The 20,443-nt window shown below is 55.8% G+C and overlaps 2 protein-coding genes across 16 annotated transcripts; one reads left to right on the plus strand and one right to left on the minus strand.

Moving 5' to 3' along the window:
* The first annotated feature begins 60 nt into the window (after positions 1-60).
* Positions 61-15,445, plus strand: Ttc16 (tetratricopeptide repeat domain 16). 13 transcript variants are annotated; one of them, XM_042274850.2, is made up of 16 exons: positions 274-371; positions 962-1,268; positions 1,591-1,670; positions 2,113-2,270; positions 2,540-2,630; positions 2,810-2,953; positions 4,561-4,661; positions 4,739-4,868; positions 6,836-7,050; positions 7,752-7,996; positions 8,107-8,248; positions 9,653-9,818; positions 10,175-10,317; positions 10,470-10,638; positions 13,669-13,744; positions 14,572-15,445. In XM_042274850.2, the coding sequence occupies exons 3-16, from the start codon at positions 1,668-1,670 to the stop codon at positions 15,291-15,293; spliced, it is 2,505 nt and encodes an 834-aa protein (XP_042130784.1). In that variant the 5' UTR covers positions 274-371; positions 962-1,268; positions 1,591-1,667; the 3' UTR covers positions 15,294-15,445. The 13 variants fall into 13 exon arrangements, with proteins under 13 accessions (XP_042130788.1, XP_042130781.1, XP_042130782.1 ...); XM_042274849.2 differs by lacking the exon at positions 962-1,268 and having other exon boundaries at positions 245-371; XM_076568872.1 differs by lacking the exon at positions 962-1,268 and having other exon boundaries at positions 255-371; positions 4,744-4,868.
* Tor2a (torsin family 2 member A) lies at positions 15,377-19,401 on the minus strand. 3 transcript variants are annotated; one of them, XM_006983497.4, is made up of 5 exons: positions 19,062-19,401; positions 17,870-18,135; positions 17,136-17,311; positions 16,309-16,436; positions 15,377-16,088 (listed from the first exon to the last, which is right to left on the minus strand). In XM_006983497.4, exons 1-5 carry the CDS (start codon positions 19,210-19,212, stop codon positions 15,844-15,846), a joined length of 966 nt encoding a protein of 321 aa, XP_006983559.1. In that variant the 5' UTR covers positions 19,213-19,401; the 3' UTR covers positions 15,377-15,843. The 3 variants fall into 3 exon arrangements, with proteins under 3 accessions (XP_006983559.1, XP_042130792.1, XP_042130793.1); XM_042274858.2 differs by having other exon boundaries at positions 19,285-19,373; XM_042274859.2 differs by having other exon boundaries at positions 15,844-16,088; positions 16,305-16,436; positions 19,062-19,261.
* Positions 19,402-20,443: the final 1,042 nt, after the last annotated feature.

Consider the following 20,443-nt stretch of genomic DNA (forward strand, 5'->3'; position numbering starts at 1 on the left):
CCTCGCGTCCAGCGGCGGCCAATCCAGGCCGAGATCGGCGGCCTCCGTGCTCGGGCAGGGAGGAAGTGGGCGGGGCGCAGGCCGCCGAGGGCGTCCGGGTGCGTTCCGCGGCGTCGCGTCACCCGGTGTCGCCCGCGCCTCCCTACGCTTTCACCCCGCCCAGCCCCGGCGCGCACAGCCCGCAGGTTCTTTCCTTGACGTAGGCCTCGCCCGGCCTTGTGATGTTTCTACTGACCGTGGAGGCGTGGCCAAGTGGGCGGAGCCTCCGGGCATCCTGAAGCTGGTGCCTAGCAACAAGGGAGGCAGGGAACCAGGAAGGTAGCGCAGCCCAGAGGTCAGTCTGGAAACCAGTCATGACAGACAACAGCAAGGTGAGGGCTGAGAAGGGGAAGGCCGAGGGAGGCAGAGCCGGTCCAGCCCTTCAGGGGACCTGTGAGAGTCCATCGTTTGTAGTGTGGGAGGGGAGAAGGGGGACTGGCCGCCTACTCCAAAAGGAGAAGGCAGAGAAGTTTTTGATTGTTGTTCTGTGTTTGTTGTTTTGGTTTTTCTTCTTTTTTTATTTATTATTATTATTTTTTTTTTCGAGACAGGGTTTCTCTGTGTAGCTGTGTGCCTTTCCTGGGACTCACTTGGTAGCCCAGACTGGCCTCGAACTCACAGAGATCCGCCTGCCTCTGCCTCCCGAGTGCTGGGATTAAAGGCGTGCGCCACCACCGCCCGGCTGTTGTGGTTTTTCAAGACAGGATTTCGCTGTGTAGCCCTGGTTGTCCTGGAACTCGCTCTGCAGACCAGGCTGGCTTCTAACTCAGAGATCCGCCTCCCTGTCTCCTGAGTGACGGGATTAAAGGCGTGCGCCGCCACCACCCGGCTTGTTTTGTTTTTTATAGGCAGGGTTTCATTATATAGACCAGGCTGGCCTCTAACACAGAGAAATCTGCCTGCCTCTGACTCTCAAGTGCAGGTTGTAAGTGTTGGAACTCGGATGGGAAAGTATCCTGGCAGTCGAAGTCACTGTAAGCATGGCAGCTTACAGCTCTGCTCCAGGGAAAGGTCTCCCCAATGCAAGTGTTAACAACGGAAAGTATTAGAGTTCTGCTCCGCTCTGCTCCAGCCAAGTGTTACAGCTCTGCTTAGGTCCCCTGGAGTGTAACAACTCTGCTCTGCTGGGGGGGAGTTTCCCCAGCCGACAAAAATGCCACACCTCACTACAAACCTCACTCAAGAGATTTATTGGGAAGGGAAGATACAGGAAAGAGGCTGCCTCTACGGTGAGAAACCTCAACAAAACTGATCAGGATGCAGAGTTCATGTAGGGCTGGAGCGGGCGGGGCAGCGCTTTCCAGGGTGGCTTGGGATTGGTGGGGTTTTATAGCCTGATTCTGGAGCAAGCTCAGAGATTGGTGGGATTTTATGTTCGCTGATTGGTGGGGTTCTGCAGCCTGACTTTGGGGGCCAGGTCAGGGATTGGTGGGATTTCAAGCCCTGGTCCTGGGTCAAATCCGGGTCAGGGTGTTTTTCCTTGGCCCAGGTCTCCAGAGAGTCTAGTCAGGGGCATGGTGTGTTTCCCTTGGCCCTTTTCGCTCTGCACAGGTATTAGAGGTGTGTGCCACCACTGCTCAGCCCAAGTGGAGAGCTTTTGAGGAGTGAAACACGGGACTTGAGGACAGATGGTAATAGGTCCCTGATTCTGGTGGCGATGGGAGGGTAACCACAGAGAAGTGAGAAGTTGGGGGACGCGCTTGCTCAGTTGTGTCCAGCTGGGTGTGAGAGTACTGGGGGATTTACCAGGAATCTCAGAGCCCAGATGTGGAGCTGGGTCTGAGCTGGGGTGCTGAGAACAATGGGCAGCTAGAGCACAAGCGGAGAGAGAGAGCCGGCCTGCAGTGGCTACAGGACTCTGACCCCTTCATCCTGACCACAGGAGAGGGAGAGAGGCGGGGCCAGGGAAATGTTGGGACGTCTGGAGGACAGTCGAACCCCAGACTGATGTTCCTTCTACCAGGGGGCTTCCCCACACCTCCTCCACCAGGCAAAGTCCCTGGGGAAAGTGCAGAAGTGGTGTGGGGTGGTTCCTGAGGCCTGCCAAGCTTATTGCCCCTGATTTGGTTCTAGGACAATGCTCACCCACAGAAAATCCCAAAGCTACAGGTTCCTGAAGCCCCAGGGGACACCCTGCAACGTATTTTCGGGACCAGCCAGGTGTTCTACAGCATGAGTGATATGAAAGCAAGGATGACCGGGTCAACAGTGCCTGTCAAAGTCAAGGAATAGTGAGTGACTTCCTGGTCCCCAGCCTCAGGTTCCTGTTCCACACAGCCATTAAGGGGGATGCAGCCCTGAGCTGGCTGCTGTCCCTCTCTGGGCCTCAGAACACTAATGGATAAAAAGCGGAGAGCCCCAAGAAGGCCAGCCTGCCCTCCCTGGAACTCTGCTGACTTTCCCAGCCTCTTTCCCTCTGCCCCACGGTAGCCCAGAGAATGTCCTGGGCTGGTCCAAGATCAAGGCCAGCTCTGCTGCCTTAACTCTCCTGTCCTCGCAGCTATCACCAAGGCCATGTGTGCCTAGAACAAGAGGACTGGGAGATGGCTGTCCTCTTCTTCTCCCGTGCCCTCCACCTGGACCCCCAGCTGGTAAGAGGAGAGTGGGTCAGAAGGCCACTGGAAGCTCCTCCCACACTGGCGCACCTGCTAGGCTCCTCCTCCCAGGACCACCAAGTTCTTCTAAGGCTTGAGGAGCCAGACACTCCCTCTCCTTGCCCTGAGGGGCGGATGGTGGAGAAGACACAGCAGCCTGGGTCTCTTTCCTTCAGGTAGACTTCTATGTTTTTCGTGCGGAGGCCTTCATCCAACTCTGTGACTTCTCCTCTGCCCTCCAGAACCTGCGCAGGGCCTACTCCTACCAACCAGATAATACCAAGTACCTGGAGCGGCTGGCATTCGTGCTCTACCTACAGGTGCCTGGGCTGCTCCCACCCGAGGAGTGCACACCCTATGCCAGCCGCAGGCTGTCTGGAGCCCTTCTGGAGTCCGATCTGAGTGCTTGGGGACTCCTCTCCTCGTGTCTGTGCCCCCCCACCTGCTGCCCCCTCACAGACTTACTAGTTTAGACAGCTAGGGGCATCTAAATAGAACTTTGCAGCAAGGACAGGAGCCGCTCTCCACCGCCAGTAGGTTTGCCACCAGCCGCATGGAAATGCTGAGCTGTCAAAAGGGGGCAAGTGTAACAACTAATTTGAAATCCGATTTGTTATACCGGCTGGGGTGTGGCTCAGAGGCAGGATGCCCGCCTCACCTACAGGGGGCCCTGGGTACTGTGCCTAGTACTAAGTGAAAGGTTCATCGCTTAAAATTAACCTTAAAAAAATACATTTATTTTTACATTTATTTATTCATGCCGTAGTCAGTCGTGGGTCCTGGGCGTCACACTCAGATCATCAGGCTTGGTGACAATGCACCTTTACCCACTGAGTCACCTCGCTACCCTCAATGTCCACTTTTGTTCTTTGGGGGTTTGGGGCTTTGTTTGTTTGTTTTTTGTTGTTGTTTGTGTTTGTTTTTGTTTTTGAGACAGGGTTTCTCTGTGTAGCTCTGGCTGTCCTGGATCTCTCTCTGTAGACCAGGCTCGCCCTGAACTCACAGAGATCCACCTGCCTCAGCCTCCCAAGTACTAGGATTAAAGGCGTGCACCACTATCACCAAGCAATGTCTATTTTTGTTGTTTTGAAGGCCAAATATTGATTGGGTAGAAGCTGAGCTGGGGTGCAGCAGTGGTGGGGCATTTGCCTAGCGTAACCGGGGCCTGAGTTAGAGCCGCAGTAGCACAGAACACCAAACCGTTCAGTTCTTCCAGGGAAGCTCCGGGGGCCAGCACGATGCTCAGCAGACACGGGTGCTTGCCTCTAAACCTGACAGCCCGAGTTTGCTAGCTGAGCCCTGCCTGCTGGAAAGAGCTGACTCCTGCAGGTTACCTAGGACTTGCGCGTATGTGCGCCCCAGGTGCCTGCCCGCACGCATACACAGCATAAATCAGTGCACTAGCAAAGAAACCCTGGGCCAGACGTGGTGACTCAGGTTTACAGTCCCAGCACTCCAGACACAGGCAGGAAGAGTCCTGAGTTCAAGGTCTGCCTGGGTTACATAGTTCCAGGCCAGTGTGGGCTACAGTGTGAATCCCTATCTAACCAAACAATCATACCTGAGAAGGAGAAGGGGGACCCCTCGAGGCACTCAGATAACTGTGTCCTGCCCCCCACTTCCTGTGTGACCCCGGGAAACTCACTTCACCTCTCTGAGCCTCTTTCCTTCATCTGAAAGGGGGTGCTTGTGAGTGCCAGACTTTTGGCCGGAGGCCTAGCATGCTCACTCACTGCCCCACTCAGTCTGTCTCTTAGCTGTGTGCTACTGCGATCCTCTTGCTTCTTGGTATCTCTGCCAAGTTCTGCATCTCTCTCATCTCGGTCTCCTGAAGTCTCTGTCCAGGTTTCTCTCCCTGTCCTCCGCCAACTGTGGAGCTCATTGGAGCTGGAGTTATAAGCAGAACTGACGGTCCCTGTCTCCTCAGGGCCAGTGCCTGTATGAGCTGTGTGACTTCCAGGAAGCCCTGTATGTCTTCCTGCAGGCCTCTGACCTCCAGCCCCAGAACCCGTCTTTCAGCTACCGATGGTGAGTGCGCAGCGCCTCCCCCTCCCGGCAGCCTGCCTCCCACTGCCCAGGCTGAGCACGCTGCCCTCTGCCCCCAGCATAGCCTGCCTGCTGGCCCTCAAGCGGCACCAGGACTGCCTGTCACTCATCACCAGGGAGGTGAAGCAGGGCAGGGCCAGTGCTGATGTCTACATTCTCCGGGCCCGGATCTACAACTTCTTCCAGAAGGTAGTGAACAGCGGGCAGGGCAGGTGTGGTGGGCGGAGCCTCCAGTGTGCCCCGAGATTATAGAGGGGCAGGGCCAGCTGGAAGACTTACCCCGTCAGTCCACAGAGAGCCCGAGGCCCTGCCTCCTGAGGCAGCTGTCCTTGTCACAGCCCGGGCTTTGTGCCACACTGCACTAGGCTCTGCGGTAACCACAAAAGGGGTAGGGAGGGAGTACATCACGTCACGTCACGTCACGTCATGTCACGCTATCCCTGTAACTTAGAGTCTTGACTGAGACTTGGGTTCTGGGGATCCAAACTGTGGTCCTCAAGCCTCAGTGGGAAGCGCTGCGCCAGTAACTGTCCCCAGCCTCAGCTGTGTGGCATCCAGGACACCATAGACATTGGCTGAAGTCTTCCCTGCCTTGCTTTCTCCCCTTCTTTTCTTTCTTTCTTTTTTTTTTGGGGGGGGGGCTCTTTTGGTTTTTTAGAGACAGGGTTTCTCTGTGTAGTGCTGGCTGTCCTGGAACTCTGTAGAGCAGGCTGGCCTCGAACTCAGAGACCCATTCCTGCCTGTGCTGGGATTAAAGACATGGACCACCACCACACCCGGCATCCTGCTTTCCTTTCCTATTTGCACGGTGGAGAAGTTCTAAAGCTCCTTGCCTCCCTGCTGGGCTGAGCATGGGTGCAGAGTACAGGAAGAGCTGGGGACACGGGATGTAAGCAGGTTCACTCGGAGTAGTTGAGGAGACCGAGGTGGAGAGGAGGGGCCTGCAGCCTTCCTAGATAGAGTGTCCCCTGGGGCAGTGAGCTCAGGATGGTTCCCGCTGTGGAGACTCAGCTGGGAGGAGGCAGAGGTAAGGAGGGTGGGGAGGGAGTGAGGAGTGGGTGCCGCAGTGCGATCCAATGGAGGAAAGAGGCTCCAGAACAGTGGGCAGCCTTCTAGGTGCACTGGGTGTTGGCACCAGGAAGGGCCGGGGCCAGGGAGGATGAGAGGAAGTGGGCGGGGTCAGGGAGGATGAGAGGAAGGGGGCGGGGCCAGGGAGGATGAGAGGAAGGGGGCGGGGCCAGGGAGGATGAGAGGGAAGGGACGGGGCCAGGGAGGATGAGAGGAAAGGGGCGGGGCCAGGGAGGATGAGAGGAAGGGGGGGGCCGGGGAGGATGAGAGGAAAGGGGCGGGGCCAGGGAGGATGAGAGGAAAGGGGCGGTAGGTTCACTTCTTTTCACCAGGCAAGGAGAGGGAGTGGCTGGGTAAGGGCACCCAGACAGGCTCTAGTCAGAGGCTGGGCCTCAGTGGGAGTCCCCTTGACAGGCACGCGTGTGTTCATCGTCACTGTTTATTGCTCACGTCCACTCGTGTTCTGTGAACGGCTGTTCTGAACCCAGATCTTTGTCCAGTTCGTCCCCAAGACTGTTGGGAACTCTTGGAACATAAACAATGGAGCAGCCCCGAGGTGGTCGTTCTCCAGCTCAAGCCCACCTCAGCCACTTCCTCTCACCACTGCCCAGTCCTCCCAGTGTGCCCTCCAACCAAACCCAAGGGAGAAAGGGTGCTTGCTAAGACCGGACCAGCCAGCCGACCTGCACAGCAGGGGAAGACATTATGTCTGGGGATGTTCTCTGCTCATCCCCAGACCTCAGTCTGTCTTGGTCACAGCTGCTGGTGGTGTAAAGGACGGGGTGGAGGAAGGATGCAGGAGGAGGAGGCGGCACAGTGCCCTCTCCACAGACTTCTGCTCGGAGATGACATTAACACAAACCACTGATGCTGACCCGCTTCTCTGAGGTCACACCTGGAAAGGAGCTATTGATGTTGAGGCTGGGGTTGGGTTCCCCGATACTTCCTGCCTCGTTCAAGAGGCTGGAAATGTAGACCGGTAATGCAGGGGACACGGGGGATGGTGTGATGCCAGCCTGTCACCTAGAGGCCTGCCCTTCTACTACTGGGGTAGTACCACCCCACACGGCACCCCTCCACCCCTCCAGGCCAAGCTTTGCTATCAGGACCTCCGAAGCGCCTTGCTCTTCGATCCCATGCACCCACAGGCCAAAGGGCTGCTCCAGATGATGGTGGACCAGGCCAAGCAGTCCCTCCAAGATGCCAGCATCCTGGCCGTGCAGGGCAAGCTGCACCGCGCACTGAGGCGTATCAGCTGTGCCATTGAGAACAACCCCCTGGACCCCAACCTCTTCCTCTTCCGGTACCAGGGTGGAGGGGGGCTGGCCCTCCCGCAGATCTGTGGTGCGGTCTCACGAGAGTCTCTGACCCTCCCTAGGCCTCAGTTTCTCTCTCTAGCCCCTGATAACCTTCACCTGCTTTCGACTGGGGTCATGACATCATAGAGGTAGTCTCCATGATAACCTGGGAATCCTAGTACCCCAGCCAGGCCTGCTGAGTAGTTCACGCTGGGAGGACATGAGACTAGGGGTTGTTTCTGGTCCCCCAAAGATCTGGTGTCATTCACTCTCCCTAATCCTTGGTTTTCTCATCTAAACAGTTGGCTAAAGTGGGTGTACACAAAGGCCTGAACAGGGGAATGTGAGGTGGCTCAGTGGGTAAAGTAGCCTGAGGAACAAGCCTGTCAACCTGAGTTCAAGTCCCAGAACCCACATAAATGTGGAAGGAGAGAACTGACTCCATGAAGTTGTCCTGAACATACAGGCCAGCACATAGCTGGTTTCCAAAATGGGAAACTATCCTTGAGAAGTGACAAATACTGGTGACTAATAGGTTATTCAGGCAGCAATGGTGGACCAGCACCAGAGGACAGACCGAGGGCTTGAGGCAGAATTCATGACTGTAGTCAAAGGTCATGGATCAGAACGCCCAGGGTGGCCAGTGGCCTTCTAGCCAAAGAGGATGCTTTGATCCTCCCTCCACCTGCCATGTCCACCACCATAGGGGCACCTTGTACCGTCGGCTCCAGCAATTCGACCCAGCTGTGGAAGACTTCCTGAAGGCGCTGGACATGGTGACTGACAGCCAGGACAGCCTGGTGCAGAAGGTACAGCGTCAGCTGCTGCTGACCTACAACGACTTTGCTGTGCACTGCTACACCCAGGGCGCCTATCAGGAGGGCGTGCTGCTGCTGAACAAGGCCATCAGGGATGAGCAGAATGAGAAGGGCCTGTACATCAACCGTGGGGGTGAGCTGGGCAGTCAGACCCCGGCTAACGCCCGAGGCGGCCGGCCAGGCTGGGTCCTGGCTTTGCTCTGGGAGTTGGGGATGCACTCAGACTTCGCCCTCGGGTCCTAGATTGCTTCTTCCAGCTGGGCAACCTGTCCTTCGCGGAGGCGGACTACAAGCAGGCGCTGGCACTGAGCCCACACGATGAGGGAGCCAACATACGCATGGGCGTGCTGCAGGAGAAGATGGGATTCTGTGAGCAGACACGCAGGTGTCTGGGATGGGGGCGTGGCCAGGGAGGGCGTGGTCAGAGAGTGCTGCCTAGGAGGGTGGTGGGCAGGGAGTGGGCTCACCAAAAGCCACCTGCTACTTGTCTCCTGGACAGATTTTATTCCCATCTTCACCACAGACACTTTCATTTGATTATTTTAGCAATTAAAGCTTTTTAATGAAAAAATTAAATATTCAATAATGTATGATTCAGAATGTCTTTTTTGTTTGTTTTTGAGACCGTTTCTTTGTGTAGCCTTGGCTGTCCTTGGAACTAGCTCTGTAGACCAGGCTAGCCTCGAACTCACAGAGCTCTGCCTGCCTCTGCCTCCCGAGTTCTGGGATTAAAGGCATGCGCCAAAACCAAGGGTTTTTGGAATGTATTTTCAAGGCCTGCCTACCCACCCACTAGCCTCCCTCTGAAGATCCCTCCAGGACTCCTGTTGATTCCCATCCCCACGTGGCAGCTCACAGCCGCCTGGTACCCCAGTTCCAAGTGATCAAACAAGTAAATGGTTCCCAAACATGCAGGCAAAACACCCATACACATCTCAAAAAATGTTAGCTCTAGATGTAGTGGCCACACCTTTAATACTAGTGCTTGGGAGGCAGAGGCAGGTGGACCGCTAAGAGTTCTAGGCCAGCCTGGTCTACAGACTGAATCCCAGTAATGCTAAAACTACATAGTGAGACCTTGTTTCAAAAAACTGAAATAAAGAAAACAAAACAAGCTGGGCATGGTGGCACACACCTTTAATCCCAGCACTTTGGAGGCAGAGGCAGGCGGATCTCTGTGAGTTCAAGGTGAACCTGGTTTTTGTTTTGTTTTGTTTTGTTTTTCCCCTGAGACAGGGTTTCTCTGTGTAGCTTTGCACCTTTTCTGTAACTTGGAACTCACTTGGTAGCCCAGGCTGGCCTTGAACTCAGAGATCCCCCTGGCTCTGCCTCCCAAGTGCTGGGATTAAAGGCATGCGCCACCACGCCCGGCCCAGAGTGAGTTCTAAGACAGCCAGAACTGTTATATAGAGAAACCCTGTCTTGAAAAACCAAAAAAAGCCGGGCAGTGGTGGTGCACACCTTTAATCCCAGCACTCGGGAGGCAGAGCCAGGCGGATCTCTGTGAGTTCGAGGCCAGCCTGGGCTACCAAGTGAGCTCCAGGAAAGGCGCAAAGCTATGCCGAGAAACCCTGTCTCGGAAAAAAAAAAAAGAAGAAGAAGAAAGAAAGAAAACAAAAACTCTTAGGGTATACCAAAGTTATAGTACCCAAGTGTGCAGTCCATCGAGGGTGTGGCCCACAGGAGAGGGAGCAGGTGGCAGGAGCAGAGGCCCTGGTGTTCCTTCAGCGCCTTGGTGCTCTCGCTCCTGGGTGGCCCAGCTCACAGCAGCCTTGGGCGTGTCCCTCAGGCAGTTCCAGATGGCGGAGGAACACTTCACATCGGCCATCAAGCACAACCCCGACAAAGCCCAGTACTACCTGCACCGGGCCAAGAGCCGGCAGCTCCTGCAGAACACCCTGGGGGCGCGCCAGGACGTTGCCACTGTGCTGCTCCTGAACCCCAGCCAGCCAAAGGTGCGCTCCTGCCGAACCAGGAAGGCCCGCCCGGCCACTTGATTGCTGTTCCTGTCCCTGAGAGAACCGGGTGACATGAGCCGCTACCCCCACTAGCCTGCCTCCCTCCCCGCCAGTCTGGCCCTCCCTCCATCCTGCCCACAGGTGTGGGGTGAGGCTCCTCGGCACAGGCCCAGCTGCCCCAAAGCTAGGCCCCGCTCCCCATTAGGGACCGGTCGGTCCATTTCTCTGGGTTGCCTGCTCCCTCTGGGGCAAAGGCCCCAGTTTAGGAAGTTTGCAGAAGCCTTCCCTGTTGATCCCTAGGGCAAGGCAGCAGCACCCTCTCCTCACCGCCCCACCCTGCTGTCCCCTGGCAGATGGCCCCACTGATGAACAACCTCTTTCCCGGCATGACCGTGGAAGAAGTGCTTCACAGCCAAGTGGCCCATCTGGCCAAGCTCCAGCTGCGCCGGACAATAGAAAGCAGCCCAAGGACCAGCCACCCGCAAAGCATTGTGGCGTAAGCTTGTGGGAGCCCTGGCCAGCAGTGGGAGCGGGTGGGGACTCAGACCTCCTCTCGTTGCCTCCTAAGGCCTGCAGCTGTCTGGTCCCTGGGGACAGCAGGCTGGACTCTAGAGACTGATCAAAGACCCTGGGACCATGACTTGTCAGGCAGAGGTTAATGGAGCGCCAGAAAGCCCGAGCCCTGCTGGAGTCCTGGAATCAGAAACATCCTTTTAGTGAGATCCCGGAAGAGGAAGTGGCTATTTTCCAGACCCCGCAGGATGAGACCCTGGAAGATAAGACTAAAGTCAAGAGAGAGGAAGCAGAAGAGAAAAAGGTGAGTGGAACTTCTGCTAGCGCCTAGACCCTTGGAGCCTAGTGTGGCTGACCTCATTTGAGACAGACACAGCAAGGAGTCACTATGACTGTGACTGTGTGACTGTGACTGTGACTGTGGCTGTGACTGTGACTGACTGTGACTGTGGCTGTGACTGTGGCCGTGGCCGTGACCGTGTCCGTGTCCGTGTCCGTGTCTGTGTCTGTGACTGTGTCCGTGTCTGTGTCTGTGACTGTGTCTGTGGCTGTGGCTGTGACTGTGACTGTGACTGACTGTGATTGTGACTGTGACTGTGACTGTGACTGTGACTGTCTTCTCAGCAGGAGAGTGATAGGGTCCGATTGGCTTCACCACCCCACAAGGTTTCTCTGTGTAGCCAGGGCTGGCCTGGACTCACTTTGTAGACCAGGCTGGTCTGGAACTCACAGAGATCCACCTGCTTCTGCCTCCCGAGTGCTGCGATTAAAGGCGTGCACCACCACACCTGACCCAGATTTGCTTTCCATGAGGTCACTCTGCATTGGCACAGTGCTTCTAGAACTTCAGCATATGGGGCTGGGGATGGAGCTCTGGTCCAAGTGACATGGGACGTGAGGGCCTCCCCATAGAGATGGTGGATGCAGCAGAGCCAGGTGGAGAGGGGAGGGTGCTAGATTCCCCGTGGAAGTTCTTGGACACTCAGCAAGGCTGACGACAATGCCGACGGTGATTGACGTCTGTGTGCTCCGGGAGCACAGGCAATGTCATGTATCTGTAACTCCCCTCTCTGATGGTAAGATGATGCTGTGATCACATGCTGCTGGGGACACCCGGACCTTGCTTTCCTTACCACACTGTTCATGAAGTCTTTTCATCGACTACAGCATAGACGAGCACACCAAGTATGTGTGTGTCTTGTGTTATTCGCATGTTGTCTGTGCAGGACACGTGCCCACATGGAGGCCAGAGGACAACACTGGGTGTCCTTCCTTCTCTATCATGTTCCACCTTACTGAGAATGAGAGAGCCTGTCTCCTGTCTCCACTTGCTCCTCCGCTTGCTCCAGTGCTGGCATTGCAGGTGCTCGTAGCCATTCCCAGACCGTATGTAGGTGTTGGGAGTTCAACTCAGGCTCATACTTGCATAACACTTTACCTACTGATCTCTCTTCCTGCCTGTTGTTATCAGTACTTTTCAAGCCAGGGTCTCACTACATAGCCCTAGCTAGCCTGGACCTCTCTATACAGACAGAACAAAGCTGGCCTCAAACTCACAGAGATCCGCCTGCCTCTGCCTCCCTAGGTTAGGATTAAAGGCGTGCCCAGCACACCCGGCCCTAGCCTGTTTGTTTTTGAGTCAGTGTCTTGCTATGTAGCCCGGCTGGCCTAGAACTCCTTATGCAGTTAGGCTGGCCATCCCCCACCGTAGCCTCTGGAGTGCCGGGCCCACAGGCACGCACCACCACAGCCGAGCTCCAGTGTCCGTCTTAAGGGAAGGGCTGGCTGAATTTTTACACACTAAGTCTGCCACGGCCTCGTCACACAGGGAACACATTCTCAGCTCCCAGAAGGCCCTTTGTGCGTGCATCCTCCTTGGCCCTGCCCGGCTCCCCACTTCTGCACAAGGCTGCGCCAACACCTAACTCCATATGTGAGGTTTACCTTTGCTTTAAATGAACAAGTGTGGCCTGCTGTCCTGTCTCTGGTTCCTTTCCCTACGTGTTACATTTATATAGTTCACCCCGGGAATGTCTCACCTGTCTATCAACCTGTTTTGCTGTCAACAAATACCAAGTAAGTCTGTGTTCAAAGATGTTATGCAGTTGTAGTGAATGCTCTACCAGGGTCCTTCCCAGCTCACATCCAACAGACAATAACAGACATGCATCTGTGTACCCACCAAAGTCACTGTGGGCATCATCTCTGTGGGAAATAAGCTGAGATGGGCACCATGATAGGCCCGGGTCGAGGGGATGGTGGCACCTGCTGTATGTACTCTGCCTCTTAGTTTTACCTTTTCTCCCACGACAGATGTCATTGTGGGTGGAGGAGGCCACAAGTCCTGCTGGGTACAAAACTTATTCTCTCCTCAGCAACAAGTGGCCCCAGCAGGTTGCTTAGGTGCTCGGAGGCTTTGTTCTCTGAATTATGAAATAGTCATGGGGCTCAGTGGTTAAGAGCACTGGCTGCTCATCCAGAGGACTTGTGTTCAATTCCCAGCACCCAAATGGCAGCTCACAACTGTCTGTAACTCCAGTTCCAGGGAATCTGACACCTTCACATAGACATACATGCAGGCAAAACACCAATGCACATAAAATAAGAATAAATGAATCATTTAAAAAATGTTAAAAGAAAGAAGTAGTCATGGCAGAAGTATCCCCACTGGGAATGAAAGAATGAAATGTGGGAAACAGATTCCCCAGTTCCTAACGTGCATTCCCAGGGCTCAGCGCTTTAGTTCACAGACGCCTGGCCCCCATGTGAACCAAGGTTCACAGGTATTGCCTGTCTAGCCTGACTACTCCCCTGCCTGCAGTCTCAGTCCCTGGGTGCTCCCACCCATCCTAGAGTCTGTGAGGAACTCTAAGCTTGAGAGAAAGACTGCTAGAGTGGGAAAAAAAAGGGAGGAGCTGGAGACATGGCTGGCTCAGTGATGAAAAGTCAACACTGCTTTTGTAGAGGATCTGAGTTTGGTTCCCAGCACCCACACTGGGCTGCTCACAACTGCCTGTAACTCCAGCTCCAGGAGACCTGACGTCCCTTCTGGCCTCTGTGGGCTCCTGTACTCTTGTGTACACACAGTCACTTGTGCGCACACATTTTTAAAAGTAGAAAAGAAGCTGGGTGGTGGTGGCACATGCTTTTAATCCTAGCACTCTAGAGGCAGAGGTAGGCAGCTCTCTGAGTTCAAGGCCAAGGCTACACAGAGAAACCCTGTCTCGGGGAGGCCTGGGGACTATGGCTGGACTGTCCTGTGACCTTCCAGACACAGGGCTGTGAGTGCAAGGGTCTCCCAATCTGCAGCTCCCCAGCCTGATTCTTGCTTTAGGTGAAGATCCCCCGCAAGGTGACATCCCTGTCAGACAGCTACGTGGACCAGAGCTCCTCAGGCTCAGTCTTCAGCAGTAAGTCCTTGATGGTCCTAAGCCTAGCAGACCAAAGCAGCAGAGAGGTCGAAGGTTATACTGAACCTTGGGTTCTGCCCTGGATAGCTCTGACACTGTCTCTTAAGTTAGAAGTGACAGTCCTGACCTCACAAAGCATTTGGTAGGGACTAAGTGTCCCTGAACTAAGTCACACACCTCATACGTATCCAACAGGTTTTGACTCCCAATTTTGCTGTCACCAGCCAAGAGGGGATGAAAGGGCAAAGCAAGAAGGCCGCTCCCCAGAGAGCAGTGTGGGGTGGCAGCGTCCGTCCGGGAAGGCGGTTCCCAGTGCTCCCTGGTGCCGGGTGGCAGTGTTAGCCCCTCCGTCTTCCATTTGGGTATCATCACCAGTCTGCTCTGTGCTGGTCAAGTGCCCTGAGACAGGCTTGTGCCTAACTACTGGTGATGTGTGGCCCAGCCCATGTCCAAGGAAGTGAACCCTAAGTCAGCCAGGGGAGCAGCCAGACAGGCAGATGGGGCTGGGTTTCGGAGGCAGGGTGTGATCAGACCTCTCAAGAGCTCCGGGTGGACGTCAAGGAGCTGAAGGAAGAGCAGGAGGAAGCTGCGTGGAAGCAGGGATGGGTGGGGCACTGCTGGGGCCGAGGTCGGAGGTTTATGGGGGAACAGGGCTGGGGAGGGACAGGAGGGGGGGGGTGAGCAGGGCTTGGGCAGCCGCTCATCCTGTGCACAGCCCAGGCCAATGGCGGAGGGCTGGTGGGAGCTGGGGGGCTCCAGAAGACCCCTCTTCCCAGAGCCCCTGGAGAGGCAAGCAGGCCTAATGGCTGCTCTCCACACTTCCCCAGTCCTGAGCATGAGCACCTTCGTATCGGAGACCACAACCAGTCAGGAGTATTGGAGTTCTTCCAACACAGCTGTGACATCGTCCGAATACTCACAGCCTAAGTCCTCACAGCCCAGGAAACAAGCAATGACGACAACGACGTCGAGCCAAGGCCTCAGCAGGGCTCCCAAGGTCATCCAGTTCTCTGACCTAAACCAATGCGTGATTGAGACCACACCTCCCTGCAGCCAAAAACGCCACTCCAGCAAGGCAGAGGCCCCCCAAAGCCCAAAGCCAAAGCCCAAGAAGACAGGGCCTCCCCGCAGCCCAGGAAAACAGGGCCCCGGCCAGAGCTGCAGAGTGACCGAGGCCCCTGAGGGTCCAAAGTCCAGCAAGAAAAGGGCTGACCTGAGCCCGAGGCAGAGGGTCAGGAGAGCCAAGGCCGTTCGCGCCCAGAGCTGGAAAGTCAAGAGCCAGAAGTCAGCAAAGACTTCCAGCAAGACCCTCCTTCCCCACGGCAGGGGCGGGAGTAATTCCAGTGAGGCCCAGAGCCAGAGCTCAGGGCCCAGCAAGGCCGAGGAGGCCTCAAGCTACACTGAGAGCACGGCGACCAGTTCCAGCAAGGCCGACACCTTCTCGGACCCGAGTTCACACCTCGGCAGACCCAAGCATTCCCAGGACCAGAGCCTGAGCCCCGGGAAGGCCGAGCTCTCACCCACCCCTAGCCACTCTGCCGCTCCCTGAGAAGGAGAGAACAGATTTTGCCCAACACCCTAGTTTTCAGAAAAGCTGCCTCCTCCAAGTGAAACAAGAAATCCTGGTCAGTGTTCCGATCCTATGGCTAAGTTTATTACCCCTGTTCTCTTCTTGTACAAAATTAAAAACTTTGAAATCCAGGCCCCGGTGGCAGCTAGAGTCCCTCCATGGGGTGAAACTGTGAGGTTCCAGTCTGGCCTTGCTGGGTTTCCAGGTCCAGCCACAGGCTGCAATCTGGCCATGGAGCCAGGCAAGGGTGCAGGTAAAGCCCCTGACGGGAGCAGCCAGGAGCCTATGTCCCTGAGTTACAGTTCACATTGAGCAGGCTCAGGCTGCAGGACTACAGCAAGGCTGCTGGGAAGTTCTGTGGTGCCCAGGAGTTTCCTGGAGAAGGTGTCTTCCAGGCCTTTCTTCCTCTTAACTCTGGGCTCGGGGTCCCACTTGCCAGCCAGCCTAGGAAAGAACCCTTCAGGAGACGCCCAGGACTTTCCTGCTTGTTCTGTCTAGGCAGAGGTGGCAGTGATGCCACCTGGGGTTCTCAGAGGAAAAAGGTGATTCGGGAGGCCACTGTCTTGCAGCCATTGGAGGAGAAGAGCTGTTCCTCCTCTGGGAAGTAGGTGGTGCTGTCCAGCACAGCCTGAACCACTTCCTCCTGGGGCTCCAGGCCCAGCTGGGCCAGCTCATTGAGTACACAGTGGCGCACGTGGTGCCGCTGCAGAGGGAGAAAGGGCACCACAGCGTCCAGCAGGTGTTCCTCCATGATGCCTGACTGCCAGAAGCCATCTGCAGGAAGGGCAGGCAGGCACAGAGGCATGGTGAGCTTTTCAAGCCGGGAGCTCATGCCCCCTAGGGGTAGTGAGGGTGCAGGAGTCTGTTCAGGCCAGAGCGGGGTGTGCAGAAGCCTGGGGGAAGATCTACAGGGCAGTGGGCGAGGCTTTCAGACTTAGGGGTCCAGCCCACGTGTGTGAAGGCCCCACGAGGACGGGTCCCAGAGCCAACTTACGGTGAGGGTTGTCTAACACAGCTCGGGAGACTGCCGGCTCCAGCTCCTGCAGGCTGATTTCTTCCCTGTCCCTGCGGCTGCGCCATGCCTCCAGGGCCACCTGGTTGATCTGCTCACCACCAGTATTGCTAAAATCACAGGAATCCAAGCTGAGTCTCACTGAGGGACTGGAGGGTGACACCTAACATGATTCAGTAAGCAAAGTGGCCCATTTCCATCTCCCCCCAGGTCCTATGACAACCAAGTCTCCATAACATGTACGTGCCATGCACTTTACAATTCACAAAACAATTTGGGGGGTGGGGCTGACAGCGTGTCTTGCTACTGAAGCCACCCTCCTGACTCAGGGTCCAGAGTCAGGAGGATTACAAGTCCAGAGTCAGAGGATTACAAGTGTGTGCCATCACACTCGGGCCAAAGAATCCTTTTATCTATGAATGTATCCTTTACCTAGCTTCCCCAAGAGGGCAGTGGGACATTAGCATTGATCCAGATTCAGAAGCAGAGGGCAGAGCTCCGAGGTTCAGCAGTTTGTCTTAAGGAGTCACAGCTTGGAAACAGGGCTGGGGTAGAGGGGGGGCCACTGCCCCTTCCTCCCAGGCCTGTCTGTGTCCTCTCAGTTCCCAGAGGGATGACCAGGCAGGGATCCACACAGCAGCAAGAAGCTAAAAGTCAGGGCCCAGGAGGGCTTTGAGGATTGTCTAAGGGGTAGTCAGCCACCTCTTCACAGTCACTGGGACAGTGTGAGGAAAGAGTACCCTGCTGGGGTCACAGGTCCAAGCTGGATAGCAGACCTCAGTGTCCCCCACTCAGCCTGCTTGAAATACCTGATAAAGATGAACATGGCTTTGCGATAGTTGGTCCCGTACACAACCCAAGAGGGGCCCAGGAAGGGCTGCAGGACTTCCATCAGGCCAGGGGGCAGCTTGTCCATCTCGTCAAAGAGGAAGAGAGATCGGCCACAGGCAGTGAGGTTCCCCTGGACCCAGCTCTTGAGATCCTTCTGTGGGGGTCGGGACAGGAGTTCCAAAGAAGTGGAAGACACGCCCCCAACCCCAAACTTCTTCCCAAACCAAGTAAAGTCCCCCGAGAGACGATCTGTTTCCAGAGAACACCCACCCCGAGACAGATGGGAAAAGGGTGGTCTAGAGAGGCACAGAGACTTGTCCAAGGTCACACAGCCAGTCAACAGGAGAGCAGGGACACAAATCCACGTGCCCCAATTGTCTGGACCTGCCCCACAGTGTGCTGACAGCTAAGACATGAGGAGCAACAGTAACCAGAGCCGGCTGTCCCAGGGAGTGCTTTCTGAGCACCAGATTGGGGCTAAGCTTAGCTGGGGGCCTGAGAATGCAGACACGGGTACTCTGTACGCAATGTCTGCCCTGGACAGTCCTCATGTCTCTGGCGCACAGCACTGGTGCCAACAATGCCCCCTCCCCCGTATCAGAGAGAGCAAGCTCTGCTCCACACAGGTTTGGAAGGCTCCAGCTGGCTGTGTGGTTTGGAACCCTCTCTGGATTAGACCTGAGGGAAGGGATCCCGGGTACACCCTTCATACCTTGTACTGCTCAATGTGGCTGGGGTGTGGGAAATGGATGATGGGTGAGAAGTGGTGCACATGAGGGCTGCGAAGGCCACCCCGGAAGAGATACTGCGCCAGCAGGGAGCTCACGTAGGACTTCCCAGTGCCTGTCCAGCCGTGCAGGGAAAGGACCAGGGGCTTGCTGGGGGCCGGGTCCTGTACAAAGGCCTTCAGTGACTTCACCACCAGGGCCTTGGCCAAATGCTGGCCAGCCAGGTGTTGGGCCAGGTCACATTCCAGACCTAGGGCCACAGAAGGAATATATATCAAAACAGATGACAGGGCTGGTGACTCATGTCTGTAATCTCAGCATCTGGGAGGCAGAGGCAGCAATTTTCCAGCTAATCAAAGGCTAGCCTGGGCTTACAGTGAGTTCCAACAGGCCTTTAATCCCAGCATTTGGGAGGCAAAGGCAGGGGAATCTCTGAGTTCCAGGCCACCAGCCTGGTCTACATAACGAGTTCCAGTCCAAGAAGGTTTACATGGCAAGACACAGTCTCAAAACAAACCAAACAAGGAAGGAGGGAGGGAGACAGACAGACAGACAGACAGACAGAGACAGAGGAGAGACAGAGAAACCAGTCGGGCATGGGGTGGCACAAACCCTTAATCCCAACACTGGAGGCAGAGCCAAGTCGATCTCTGTGAGTTCGAGGCCAGCCTGGTTTACACAGTTCCAGGACAGCCAGCGCTACGTAGAGAAACCCTGTCTCAAACACAAACAAAACAACAACAAAACAACCCCCAAACCCATCAAGGCAGAGGTTCAAGGGGGAAGGCATGTCTGAGACCTCGGGGTATCTGTCCAAACAGGGACAGGGGCAGCCACCTCAGCAAGCGCCAGCGCGACAGCGCCCCCTCGAGGCGGTTCTCTGGATTGCACCAGCCCCGAGTGGGCGAGCTCCCGCTGTCACAGGTTCAGCTCGGACCCGGGCCGTTTGCAGGTTTCTCCTCGGGCGACAAGTCCGCTCAAGGGAGGCGTTCCATGAGCCACCGGGCGCCCCGCTGTCAAAGCCTCTCTCCACAGAGCTCCCCTGAACCGCTGCCTCGGGTTGGTTGCCGGAGGCTCTCTGACCCCCCCCGACCCCCGCCGGTCCCGGCCGCAGCTGCTTCGGCCCCCTGCGAGCTCCCGGCTGCCCACCCCTCCGCCCTGGCTCCCACCCCTCACCCGGCAGGTCCGGCCAGAAGTCGCATTCGCAGAACGAGCCGAAGCTGCAGCGCAGAGAAGCCACGTCCCAGGCGGTGGCGGTGGCCAAGACCAGTGCGAGCAGCCCGAATATCGAGCCCCAGGGCCGGCAGCCTCGCCTAGCAACCGCCATCCGGTTGAGGCCCGATTTCGGTCTGAGGCCGCCCACTGCCTGGACCTGTAAACTACAACTCCCGGTGCGCACCGCTCCGCGGCAGCCACGCCCATGGCTCCCGTCTTCCCTTCCTCGCTCTCTAAAGCCCGAAGCGTTGTCTAGCAGCAGTACCGCAAATCGGCCTCCAGGGGGAGCCCGCGAACCGCCCGATCCGAGGCTGCGGCCCGCGTTTCCATGGTCACGGGTAACTAGGGGCCGGCACCTTACCTCAGAAAGAATAAAGGATTGTTAAGAGGGTGACGCAACAATAATAACAAAAACTTGTGCGGAACCTTACACTTCGCTGAGCGCCTTTTCCAAGCTCTTAAAAAAAATTTATGTGACAAAAGCGTGCTCACTTAGGACAGCTTTTTGAGAACCTGCCTCTGCCAGTGTCAGGTGCCGTACATGTCCTGTAACACCCTGCTATATCCAGGGATGGTGATACTCAGTGAAATGTGGTCACAGTGTTTGGGCTCAAAAAATAGTCAGCAGGGCCCGTGAGAGGGCCCGTGGGTAAAAACGCTTGCCACCAAGCCTGAGGTCAATCCTCAGAGCCTGCCTAGTGGAAAGAGAACCGATTCCTGCAGATTGTCCTCTGATCTCCACACATGCATGCACACACGGACTAAATGGATAAAAAAGCAAATTAATAAGGCAGTAATGCAGTTTCATAAGTCTGAGTAATTCAGAAAAGTGTAACTTTTTCCTTTTCTTCCTCCTGTTTCATTTTTCAAGACAGGGTTTCTCTGTGTAACCCTGGCTGTCCTGGAACTCGCTCTGTAGACCAGGCTGGCCTCAAACTCAGAGATCTGCCTGCTTCTGCCTCCAAAGTGATGGGATTAAATGTGTGAGTCACCACACCCAGTTGAAAGATTTTTTATTTTAATTTAACTTTATGTGTATGGGTGTTTTGCTTGCACATCACAAGTGTGTCTGATAATCGCAGAGGACAGAAGAGGGCATCAGATCCCCTGGGACTGTAGTTAGAGATTATAAACCACCATGTGGGTGCTGGGAATTGAACCTGAGTTCCCTGGAATATTAGCCAATGCTCTTAACCACTGAGCCACCTCTCTAGAACCCTAACTTCTAAGAGCTCTTTTCCCCCAGACTCTGGGCTTCTTGCTTGTTTATGGCTTCTCTGGACAGGCCTTGGGCTCAGAGAAGGGTGAGGAGTGGACCCCTGCTTCCCGCACTGGCTGGGCCT

The sequence above is a fragment of the Peromyscus maniculatus genome, chromosome 4, assembly GCF_049852395.1.
Source record: "Peromyscus maniculatus bairdii isolate BWxNUB_F1_BW_parent chromosome 4, HU_Pman_BW_mat_3.1, whole genome shotgun sequence".
Classification (NCBI taxonomy): domain Eukaryota; kingdom Metazoa; phylum Chordata; class Mammalia; order Rodentia; family Cricetidae; genus Peromyscus; species Peromyscus maniculatus.

What these genes read in the sequence shown, in the direction of transcription:
- Ttc16 (XM_042274847.2), top strand. An exon ending in CCCAACCTCTTCCTCTTCCG is followed by an intron (nt 7,051 to 7,751) that starts GTACCAGGGTGG and finishes CCACCACCATAG; the next exon opens with GGGCACCTTGTACCGTCGGC. An exon ending in TGAACCCCAGCCAGCCAAAG is followed by an intron (nt 9,819 to 10,174) that starts GTGCGCTCCTGC and finishes GTCCCCTGGCAG; the next exon opens with ATGGCCCCACTGATGAACAA.
- Tor2a (XM_006983497.4), bottom strand. Translation starts at nt 19,212, where the DNA reads ATGGCGGTTGCTAGGCGAGGCTGCCGGCCCTGGGGCTCGATATTCGGG. An exon ending in GCCATGTTCATCTTTATCAG is followed by an intron (nt 16,437 to 17,135) that starts GTATTTCAAGCA and finishes CTGTGATTTTAG; the next exon opens with CAATACTGGTGGTGAGCAGA. An exon ending in TGTGTTAGACAACCCTCACC is followed by an intron (nt 16,089 to 16,308) that starts GTAAGTTGGCTC and finishes CCCTTCCTGCAG; the next exon opens with ATGGCTTCTGGCAGTCAGGC.